The sequence below is a fragment of the Gossypium arboreum genome, chromosome 5, assembly GCF_025698485.1.
Source record: "Gossypium arboreum isolate Shixiya-1 chromosome 5, ASM2569848v2, whole genome shotgun sequence".
Lineage (NCBI taxonomy): Eukaryota > Viridiplantae > Streptophyta > Magnoliopsida > Malvales > Malvaceae > Gossypium > Gossypium arboreum.
Window position 1 is genome coordinate 63,258,899 of NC_069074.1, and position 11,333 is coordinate 63,270,231.

Here is an 11,333-nt window from a genome sequence, read left to right on the forward strand (position 1 = left end):
CTATTATATCTTTTGTATTTATGTCTTTTATATTTTGCATGCATAGAGAAATTATGACAAACAAATATTAGCTTATTGATTGTCTAAACTTCAAACTGAAGATAAGTGGCATTGTTAAGAACGTTTACATTGCATGAAAGAAAACTTACTTCAATAGATAATTTAAATGAGCCCATAATCCCATAAAAGAATCAAAGAGAGCATTTGATTCAAATATTGAGAAGAATTATTATGTTGTCTACAATTCCAATTGGGGAGATCACTTGTCTTAGCTATCAGAGCAGTTGACTCTACGAGTATTCATTGGTAGAATGATACATTAGACTAGACCCAAATGAATTAATTCTAAATTCGTTTGTGAATTAGTTCACTTGTGATGTTCATGGTGTGATTTACCTAAATCCTGAGTTAGTCACTGACCATGCGTATGTAACTCATGTGCTTTGATATAAGTGGAGGCTTATACTCTAAAGATGATCGAGCCCATAGCCGATATGTTTGGTACATGACTTGTGTATGGCATGGCTTTACTAGCAACAGTGAAATTCATAGTTCAATTAAAGAGTTAATGATATCCGCTCATTGGCATTATGTGGATTGATAAATATGGAACATGGCCATGAGTTGCTAGTTCTCGAATGAGTAATTTATCACAGTCATTTGTTGACAATGATCATATTAATCATTAAGAAGATACAATAGTGACAATAAGATAAAATAGGATTGTATTGAGTGAACGAATTTAACTCAAAGGAATTAAGGATATCATATGAGGGTAACACACACATGATGAGATCATTGGACAAAACAGTTGGATGAATTGCTTTCGTAAAAAATATACAATATAGAGTTTTCAATCATGGTACTTCTTACTTCTTGTGGATTGAATCCATGATTAAGTAATTACGAATTATCAGAATGATGATTTTGGACATAATTACAATCATTAAAGCCTAATTGTATATGTTCGATTGGTCCCTTCACTAGCTCAACAAAAGCTTAATCAAATAGCATTTGAATTAGAAGAAAATTTTACTTTGAATTAGAAGAAAATTTTACAACTTTGGGAATAATTTAATTGATTCGATTTATTCGATGTGGAATTAAATTAGATGGTTGTAAGAATTGTTCAACTAGAGAATTTGATTAAAGAATTTTCTTGAAAAATTAATTTGGAAAATCTAAGTGATTTTTATAAAATTAATTTTGATAAAGTAAAATTAAATTAATCAAATCAATTAAAATTAATATAATATTTTTGAAGTTAATTTTCAAGTTAGATAATTGGCCTAACGAGTAATTGAACTTGAAAATTAGACCTAAGATCCTAAATTGGGCTCGAGAGCCCAAAACTGAGAACAAGACCCAAAACCTGATCGAACCGAGCTCGATATGTGAAACCGGACCGACAGTCCAACCAGTGGCTAGACCGGACCAGTCGGGTCGTCATTGATTCAAATCGAATTGGTAGCAGCCGAATAGGCTCTGGGTGCCCTACAGGTGTCACACCTGCATCACCGAATACGGCGGTGCTAGTGGCTGCGACGGCTGCATCCCAGTGGCCAGCGGTGGTTGGTCATCGGTGGTTGAGCAGTGAAAGAATTACACTCCTACTGGGACTCTACTAGAGAATTTGATTTCAGATTAATTATTCTAAAAATAATATTATTTTAATAATTTAATATTAAATTAAATTTAATACTTATCTTAATAGTATTTTATTACTTTAATATTAAAGTGATTATCTTAATATTAAATTTAATTTAATGTTAAGATAAACATTCTATTATTTTAATAAGATTTAATATTAAATTTAGTTTAATATTTATCTTGATAAATATTATATTAATTTAATATTAAAGTGATTAAGTTTAATCATAGTTGGATTCTCTAAATTCTCCTATATAAAAAGAGCATTGGGTCATTATTTACACATACTTAATTTAAGAGAAAGTTGTAGAGAGAAAATTCTCTGAAGAGATTATTCCAGAAAATTTCTAGAAATATTTTTCTAATTTACAACTTAACCCAAAAGTTTAGAGAAATTGCAAAATTATCCTATGATAATTTTTGTGAAAAAATTTCTGATTCAAAGCGAGCCCACACTTGGCAGATGTGAGCTTGAATATAGTGGAGAGGAGTACTTGGTCGAAGCGTTCATCCTAGATGAATTGAAAATGTACAATTTTAATTAAATGTTTATTACTTTAGATATCACAACCAAGATCTTGTTTTGGAAAAAAAATTAAAACTCTTATTTTTCCCTAAATTTATTTTCTGCTGTATTTTCCAAACCTATTTTTTCCAATAGGGTCATCTTTCCAACCACCTATTTATAGACCAAAATGATCTACATCGACTAAAGGCGAACCCCAACAACCACAATCCCGCCTGGAAGCTGAACCTAGAAGGAATCCAATGCGTAATCGTTGATCACCCTGATGTGGCACAGATTCTGACTAGCATATGCACTGATGAATTGTATATTGTATCATTTAAGAAAATGAAAGTTCTTTTGAATCTTTTGATTATTGTACCATTAAACCCTAATCAAAATGGAAATTTATTTTGATTATTTTTACATAGCATAACAATAAGATTTGATTTGAAAAGAAATATAAAATGTTTTTGTTGAAAATTCACATGAAGAAATATCAATTTTAGTTTAGTTTAACAATGACTAACAAATCTCATGAAGACATATATTGTAATGTTTAATTTCGATGTGGACATGACGACATTGTATGGGTCGAGTTCCTACACCACCTGCATTACCTCTGTTGGTTTGAGTACTCCCAAATATCCATGTTGTCAAGTATAGCACAGTTGACCTTTTGGTTTGTGACGCAATTCGCTATCAGGTAACAACTTAAATGGAGTAAGCGATAAAGGCGGCCACTTACGTTCATCTAGGACTGGTGGGAATACATGTCTCTACACGTTGTACAAGTTTTCTAATTTGTACACTTTGTCGAAAAAGCTTATGGGATCCAAATAGAGATTCACACAGCCTACAATTGCATGAGTGCATAGAAAATGAAGTGCGTCAAATATCCCACAGTCACAAGTCTTATGTCTTAGGTGTACCTGGTACACTCCCCTGACAATACCTTGGTCCGGCTTGTCAAACCCCGTCACTCGAAACTATAGGTTGTCACTCGAGTGGCAAACTGCGTGCATACAGTTGGCTCGTATCTTACCATTATTAATTTGTTCCAGTACCATCAGACACTATACATGACCTCCCTGCAATTACCCGACATAACTCGCAGCTCGTTTTGGGAATAATTCTGCCAAATAAAAGTATGTCTCTTTCACAATAGAGATTATCGACAAATGATACGTTCTTTTCAAAACAGAATTGATACATTTCGCTAGGTTCTAGGTCATGTGGCCATATCGTAGCCCACCGTCATATGCTTGTGTCCATTATTCAAATGGTTTGTTAGTAAGGTATGATGCCCCTGTCGAGTTAGTTGACCGCAATATTTCTAACATCTCATGAAAATGGTCCTTCATGATCTTGTACCCTATCAATATAAGTGCATAGCAATGATTATATACCAAAAAATATAAAAATACAAACAAAATATTACAAACCAAATAATATTGGTGGCGATTAAATACCTATGTTGGTCACTTATCATCGCTCAGTGGTAGACCAATTTTGCAGGTAGTAATTGGACACTATGTGCCTTAGACAATACCGATAGTGTGTGGAGGCTTCCCTATCGTTCAATTACAGATAGTATTCCAATTCCTCGATCCGAGATGATGCACATATCAGGTTAGGGACAGACATGCCTCCTCAACCTAGACAGAAAGAAATCCTAATCATCTGCTTTCTTTCTCTGTGTTATTGCAAATACAATTGGAAGGATCTTCCAATTACCATCTTGTGCCATAGCCAACAACAGCCGATGGGTATATCTAACATACATAAAGGTATCGTCTATTTGTACCAACGACTTGCAGTATTGGAATGTATCCCAACATTGCTTGAAGGTCCAAAACAAACGCTTGAACATTCTGTACCAACAGAGCAAGCGATTGTTGTAGTATGTGGGACCTGTTTCAAGATCTGTTATGCAACCTAGTACGTACCTCTCTAACACCTGACACCACTGCCATACCTCGTTGTATGACGTGTCCTACTCATTATTCATCTTTTCCAAGGCTTTCTGCTTTGCTATCCACGCCTTGCGGTAGGAAGGTGTGTAATTGAATTGGCTACGAATATTGGCAATTAAAACTGACTTAATAGTTTTCAGATTCGCTTCCACTATTGATAGTATTAGGCCCACGATCATATCTAAATCCAACTTTGGATGATCCTATGAAACACCTGCAACCCCATGAGAACGTTAAATTAATTAGAAATAACCCTAAACCCTAATAACCTAGTGATACTATACCAGAGGCAACACATGCATGAGGCCCAATGAACTTTTTTATCATCCATAACCTCGTCTTCTTCTTAACAAAAGCCATGATTTTCTATGAGCAGCTATTGTCTTGCATTGCACATTTCCCCTCAAACTTCTATAATTTGGATTTAACGACATAGAAGTTAACCCCGTTTTTAATGTTGTATCAGTTCAATGTTGCGAGAAAACCATCTTTACTGGAAAACTCGCTGCCCACTTCCAAATCACCCGAATCCAACGATGCACTTCCGTGGCCAAGCCTCCTGTGTGGTAGTTCTGCAAACTCTAACGCATCCTCTGTCGAAAGATCGACATTATACATGTGGGTTGGCGGTGAGTACGCCGGGAATCGTGGATCTTTTTCTTCTTCATTTTCACCCCATTCACTGTAATCAAGTTTAGTTGGAATATACTTCAGTTCAGAAAATAATGCAACTTTTAAACCGTCGACACTGGGCTCTCGGAATGGATCCTTATAGAATTTATTAACATCTTCATTCTCCGACCCACCAACATTTGCCATGTTGGAAGTCCTCTTGCCGGTGGACGTCGTAGGGAGTACATCATCTCTTTTTGTGTACGTTTTGGAATGTCCAAAATCACATGTTGATTGTCAACCATTGGAAGATGATGTCATTCCCTAGTAAGTATTCCTAGCATTGAACATTGACCCACCAAGGTGCATATCCCATCTACTAACTGAGTGTCGTGCATGGCTCGTGTATTCCGTTCTACCACCAAAACCCGATAGTTCGGTGTTTTTCCTCCCACGATTAAAATCTAAGGCTGAGATAGATGAGTGTCTTCCCATTGATAATTTCGGGATATCATAATGGGAACTTTCTAACAAAGTGGTTGTACTATCGACATTTTCAACCATTAAGGCCTCTCGAACAGGAAAAGATGTTGAAGTCCTTCATTTGGTCTTGAAAATTCCACATATAACTCAAGAAACGATGACCCACTTTCGAGGTGCGTCTGCACCACCGCCTCCATGGCCCGAGCACCTTTGATATCAAATGAGTCATATCTCACTGGATTGACCGAAACATAAAATAAATACATAATAGATGAACCTCTCATTGCCATAGATTCGAAGATTTTTCGCCTAATTCTTTTACGAAGTTTTGTCAACTCTATGTTTTGGTTAAAAGTCAATCGCGCTGTGTTCTCCGATAAAAAAATCACATCGTTCTCGGTATCACGGACCTCACCGTCGTAATAAATAATATTAATAATTCGTCTAATTATTTTCAACCAATTTATCTATCGACAGAAATTCGAAACACGAAAAACTAACACGAAAAATCAAAACATTATGCAATAAATATAATGCTTCATATAAATATTAACACGAAAAATCAACTTATACCTTCAACCCCAACTTCTATTCTTCTGAACTTCTTCAATTTCTATTGCTCCAACTTATGCCACTAAATGATAAAATATGGGTCATTTATAGCCTAAGGATAGCATCACACTCCTTTCTGTAAAATGCCACAGATAGTGGGGGTTGAAATTTGTAGAGGAAAAACACTCCAAATAGGATGCACTATTAGAAGCAGTACTGAAAAGGGCGTCCAGCTAGAAGTGTTTTCAGTACTTTTGCTGACAGTGCATCCTACTTGGATTGTTTTTCCTCTACAAACCTCAACCCCCACTATTCGGGGCATTTTTCACAAACCTCATATCGGGAATCCCGAGATATTTTTTTAGAACCATCTCTTCAAATTTATTTTCTCAGAAGCAGTAGTATTGAAAAAGGCATCTAGCTGAAAGCGTTTTTAGTACTTTTACTGACTATGCATCCTACTTAGAATGTTTTTTCTCTACAAAACTCAACTCATATCATCAAAATTACTTCTTCAAAGTTTATCCCTACAAAATTATTTTTCAAAAACCATCCTGTACAAATTATTTTTTTAAAACCCCTAAAAATTAATAAAATCCTAAACAATTAAAATTAAAAAAAAAACCATAAACCCTAATTCCATAAACCCTAATACTAAACACTTAAAAACTAAAAAAAACCCTAAACTCTAATTGGTACTGGGAAAACACGAGCAAAAACGCGCTGACATGGGCACGTTTTATTAGTCATCAGAGAAAAAATCGTTGAGCTAAACGTGCTTTTCTACATTTCTCCTGAAAATGACATCAACTCAGCGCATTTTAGGTAAATCGATCCTTTCCAATAATTTTTGAACAAAACAACCCATTACTGTAATTTATTTTGGAAATGGCTTTTTTTTTTATAATTTAATCAACTAAAGTATACATTCTCGTTATAAAATTGTTTACAACAATTTTTATCACCTTATCAATAATTTCCAAAAAAATTATATAAATAACCTTAAAATTATATAAATAAATTATATAACAATAACAACAATAATAATAAATCCTTAGGCATGTCTAATTACAATACACTGCAATTACCATATTTTATGGAAACTCCAACTCACTTTTTTTTTTTTTTATGTCTTTCTCTATATCATTAAAAGGAAATCTGTTCCATTGAGAATCTCATAACAGATTAACCAGATCGGAAGAACTTGGTGGCGGGTGAATATGGCGACGTCGTCGTTTAACAAGATCGAGAGGGCCCACCAGATGTATCGAGAAGGGAGGTATGAAGAAGCCCTTGTTTACTACATGGAGGCGTTGGCGGTTGCTAGGACCAAGCCTCAAAAGATCGCTTTGCACAGTAATAGAGCTGCTTGTTACTTGAAATTACATCATTTCAAAAAGGTTTTCCCTATTTTTGTCAATTGCCTATGATTTTGCTTCTTGGGTTTTCTTATTCAGTAGTTTTTTTTTTGAAATAATCTTTGTTCTGATTGAAGTATTCGGATTTTGGGATCACCGACAATTTCTTTTTTCATGGGCAGAAGTTGGTTTTGTGAGAGTTTTTCCAATCTTATTTTGATGGATGAATATGAAAACAACAAATCAATTTTAATTCTTGTTTCATGTTTCATTTGGGATATTATGTATTATAATTTCAATGCTTTTGGATATAATGTGTGTGTATATATATATATGGGTTTGTATTTGATTTTGTATAAATTTATAAACTAAAATCATTGTCATAAAGTCGTAGTATTAATTGATACACATTGCAATTATATATAATTCGTCATTGTATAAATTCATTTCCACATGTTTATTCTTTTTACATATTTATTTTTGTACTATATCTTAAGGTCATATGTTGTCCTTTCAACATTGCATTTCTGATGTGGGATTGAGGCACCCTTTCTACCTTCTTCCTTTAGAGGGTTTGCATATCTTAAGATGATGTGGTAAAACTAGTTATGAACAAATTATGTTTGCTTCTATGTTTTTTCCTTTTATATGTGTGGCATCATAGTTTATCCGTTTTACTTCAATGCATGGAAAATGTTGTCTGCAAACTGATGTTAGTAATTCAACCTTAGGCAGCAGAAGAATGTACCTCTGTTCTTGAGCTTGACAACAAGCATACTGGAGCTTTGATGTTGCGAGCGCAAACACTCGTCACGTTAAAGGAGTACAATTCAGCTCTCTTTGATGTCAACCAGCTCATAGAGTTGAATCCCTCTTTGGAAGTTTATTATAACCTTCAAGCTCGCTTGAGGACGCAAGTGGTACATCCTCTCATTACTGTTTGGTTGTAAATCTTTCTCAACTATTTTGTGTGGCGTCTTGTTTGTTACTGCAGTACTTTTTCGTATCATTTCACATAGACTCTGCCATTATTTGCTCTTGGCGAATATAAAATCAATCATTTGTTCATCATCGTTTCAAATGCTATTGCTTCATTTGGTTCCAATAGGTCTGTTTTAAGTTGACATGTGTTTGATCTTCAGATTTTGTTTTCTTTGTTTAAGGGAAGGCTCTTGCTCCAATACCCGAGTCTGAAGCAGAGTTGGAAGAAGAGGAAGAACATGGGGAACCCTATACAGTGGAGGAAGGAGAGGAACAAGATGATGCAAAGGAAGATATTGTACGGCCAGCTGTTTGGGAAGATCGGAATGCTCAGCCTAATGAGGATCTGGTAAAAGAAACAATGATTTTCCCCAATGTTAAAGGATCTGCTGAGCAGGAAGTAGTTGCTACACCTCAAGGACCAAATGAAAAATATTCCAAAGGACACGACAAGATACCTAAACCCAAGGGACACTCAGAACAGAAGAGTGTGGCTCAAAGAACTGTAGTTGCTGCTCCTATAGAACAGGGCATCAAAGATTCCAAAGGATGGCATGCAATCCCCAAACCGAAGGGACACTCAGCTTTGGACTATGCTCGGTGGGATAAAGTTGAAGATGACTCTAGTGATGATGATGATGACAGTGAAGAGGAGTCTCAGCCTCAATACCGGTTCCGGGTAAGAACTCTTGGCATTCAACCGGTGAAGTGAAATGGGATGAGGTTAATAGATTGATATGAATGAATCTTCCAATTCCTAAACATTTTCGTAAAGAGGAGTTGGAGAAGTTTTGATTGATCTATGATGTACATCTAAAGCTAGGGAACCATATTTTACAGTTGTCTCCCTGCTTTGAATTCCTCCATTGAAAAATTTCAGGTTGCGTTGGATATGTAGGAAATGGCTGCACATATTTATATCATAGTTGTCGTCTTCTTCTTTTTTCTCCTTTCCTGGAAAGTTAATACAAAATCTGTATCTTATTTATTTGTATAGTTGGTACTGAATATCTAAAACTCTTTGTTATATGATATGTATTTGATTACTATCTGTCACTAACCGTTGAATCTATTGGCATCGCATTTAATAAACGATTCCTTTTCATTGTCATATATACGCCACGCTAATTTATTTCATTCATATTTTTGCAGTATATCTTATTTAACATTTGCCATACTAATTTTGATTTGATTGTAGAATACGATAATTTCCATAAAAGCCGATTCAATGATTTTATATTTTTATTCATTTTCATAGTTTATTGCAATGGAGCTAAGTTTTATTTTTTTTAAAATTAAAATAAATTAAATAATTAAATCAATTCAATTTAATTAATTAATTAATTTCGTAACACCCTAAATCCGGCCTAGACATTATGGCCGAATCCAGAAGTGTTACGAAGAAACATTATAAATCCAACTTCCTTTTTATATGAAATTATCGTAAACCGTTGTTACTTAGAAAGCCCGATTTGTTTGGAAAACGTGTGGATATACTTTTTTAAATTAAAATCATTGTTTGTTTACATCTTTAAGTTAAAATTGAATATTTTGCAGTTGTGTTTCTTAAAACGTTATACTTTGGTAAATCGATTTTGCTTCCTTGAAAATTGTTATTTTCGGACAAATTGTCGTTTTCATAAAAATCGTTTAATCTATCATTATGCTAAACAAAAAAACCGAAATAAAAGTTCGAAATCAAAAACAGTTCTAAAAGTTCAGAGAGTCCAAATTATACAAAACTCTCAAAACCGAAATTTAAGTAAGCCAAATTAAAGTAAAAGTAGTTTTACGGTAACATGGGCACAACCAAACTCCCGTCGCACCAACCCGCCCAAGTCAGAGGGTTACTTGAAATTCTCAGATAGATAGAGAGTGAGTTTTGATAACTCAATGTGTAACGCATACATAAACATAAATTCAGATTCAATCTCATGGCAGTATATATACAGACATAAATCTTTTGCACAATCAGAATTATAATAGAATCACACAGATATAGATATGCAAAATCCTATCCCTATCCTCTACACACTAATTCCGACCATCCCAACACACCACATGCGGCATAAACCACCTACCTAGCCCTATACACCGCATAGTGTTCATACTACACTTTTCAGAATAGTCGCAGCTTTGCTACCAGTATATTGGCGAAATATCGCGTTGTACAAAATACTTAATCCTTTTAATACATAACCCACCCTATAGCCAGATACAGATAGAACATCAGATAAAACATAATAACAGATACTAGAACATATATCACATGCATGCTCGTATAACAAATATGTTATACTAAACATGCTCATACATATCATATTACACAATGCTCATGTAGATATTATTTACGTCAATTTCAACCTAACAGAGTGACAAATTTCATGCTTTAAGACTTATACCTCACATACCGACCCTTCGGAAGACCCACAGTTGATTAGGATGACATGTACGACCCTAGAGAAAAAATTTAAAATTTGGGCCCATATGCCCAAAATGGCCTAGCCCGTGTGTCACATATAGCCTCGTACACGGCCTATCACATGGCCGTATGGCATCGACAGGCCCCAATTTCGATTTTCACCAATTTCTGTTTTTCGAGTGTCTCGTTACACACTTGGTATTTTTCTAATGCTGATGCAACGCAAATAATCCCAAAACCTAAATTGATAATTAATGTAACTAAAATTAATAATTAATGTAACCAATTTAAATGACAATTCGCAGAAACATAACTAATAACGATCCCCAATTGAACTAAAATAACCCTCCATAACACAACCACACACTTACCGATGAACGAGTTGCCATTACACAAATTCTAAAGTGTTGGAGGATCGTCCACTCCCTCTTGCTCTACTCCTAAAATGCATTAGAATTGATACAAGGTAACTAATCTGATTAAACACAATCCAACGACCAACACCTCTAGAAAAACGCATAGTATACTAAACTTGAATACTTACCGTTGAATTGCAATCAAAGAATCAACCTATGGCTTCAAAAATTAATAGCAACCCACGCTAAAAGAAAATTCTCAAACAAAAATTGAAGGAACGGACAAGAAGATGAAAGCAAGAAAACTCATTTTTGAAATTGGGGTTAACTTGGGAAAATATTAGAGGAAAGAAAGTGGGTTTTTCGGTTTGTAACAAAATAATAATAAAACAAATCAAAGGTAAAATGGATTTAATTAATCTTTGATGGATAAAAAGT

The 11,333-nt window shown here is 34.6% G+C and overlaps 1 protein-coding gene across 1 annotated transcript; it reads left to right on the plus strand.

Annotated features, from left to right (window-relative positions):
• Positions 1-6,824: 6,824 nt before the first annotated feature.
• On the plus strand, positions 6,825-9,209 carry LOC108451914 (hsp70-Hsp90 organizing protein). The gene is made up of 3 exons (XM_017749620.2): positions 6,825-7,178; positions 7,868-8,056; positions 8,305-9,209. The coding sequence occupies exons 1-3, from the start codon at positions 6,999-7,001 to the stop codon at positions 8,827-8,829; spliced, it is 894 nt and encodes a 297-aa protein (XP_017605109.1). The 5' UTR covers positions 6,825-6,998; the 3' UTR covers positions 8,830-9,209.
• Positions 9,210-11,333: the final 2,124 nt, after the last annotated feature.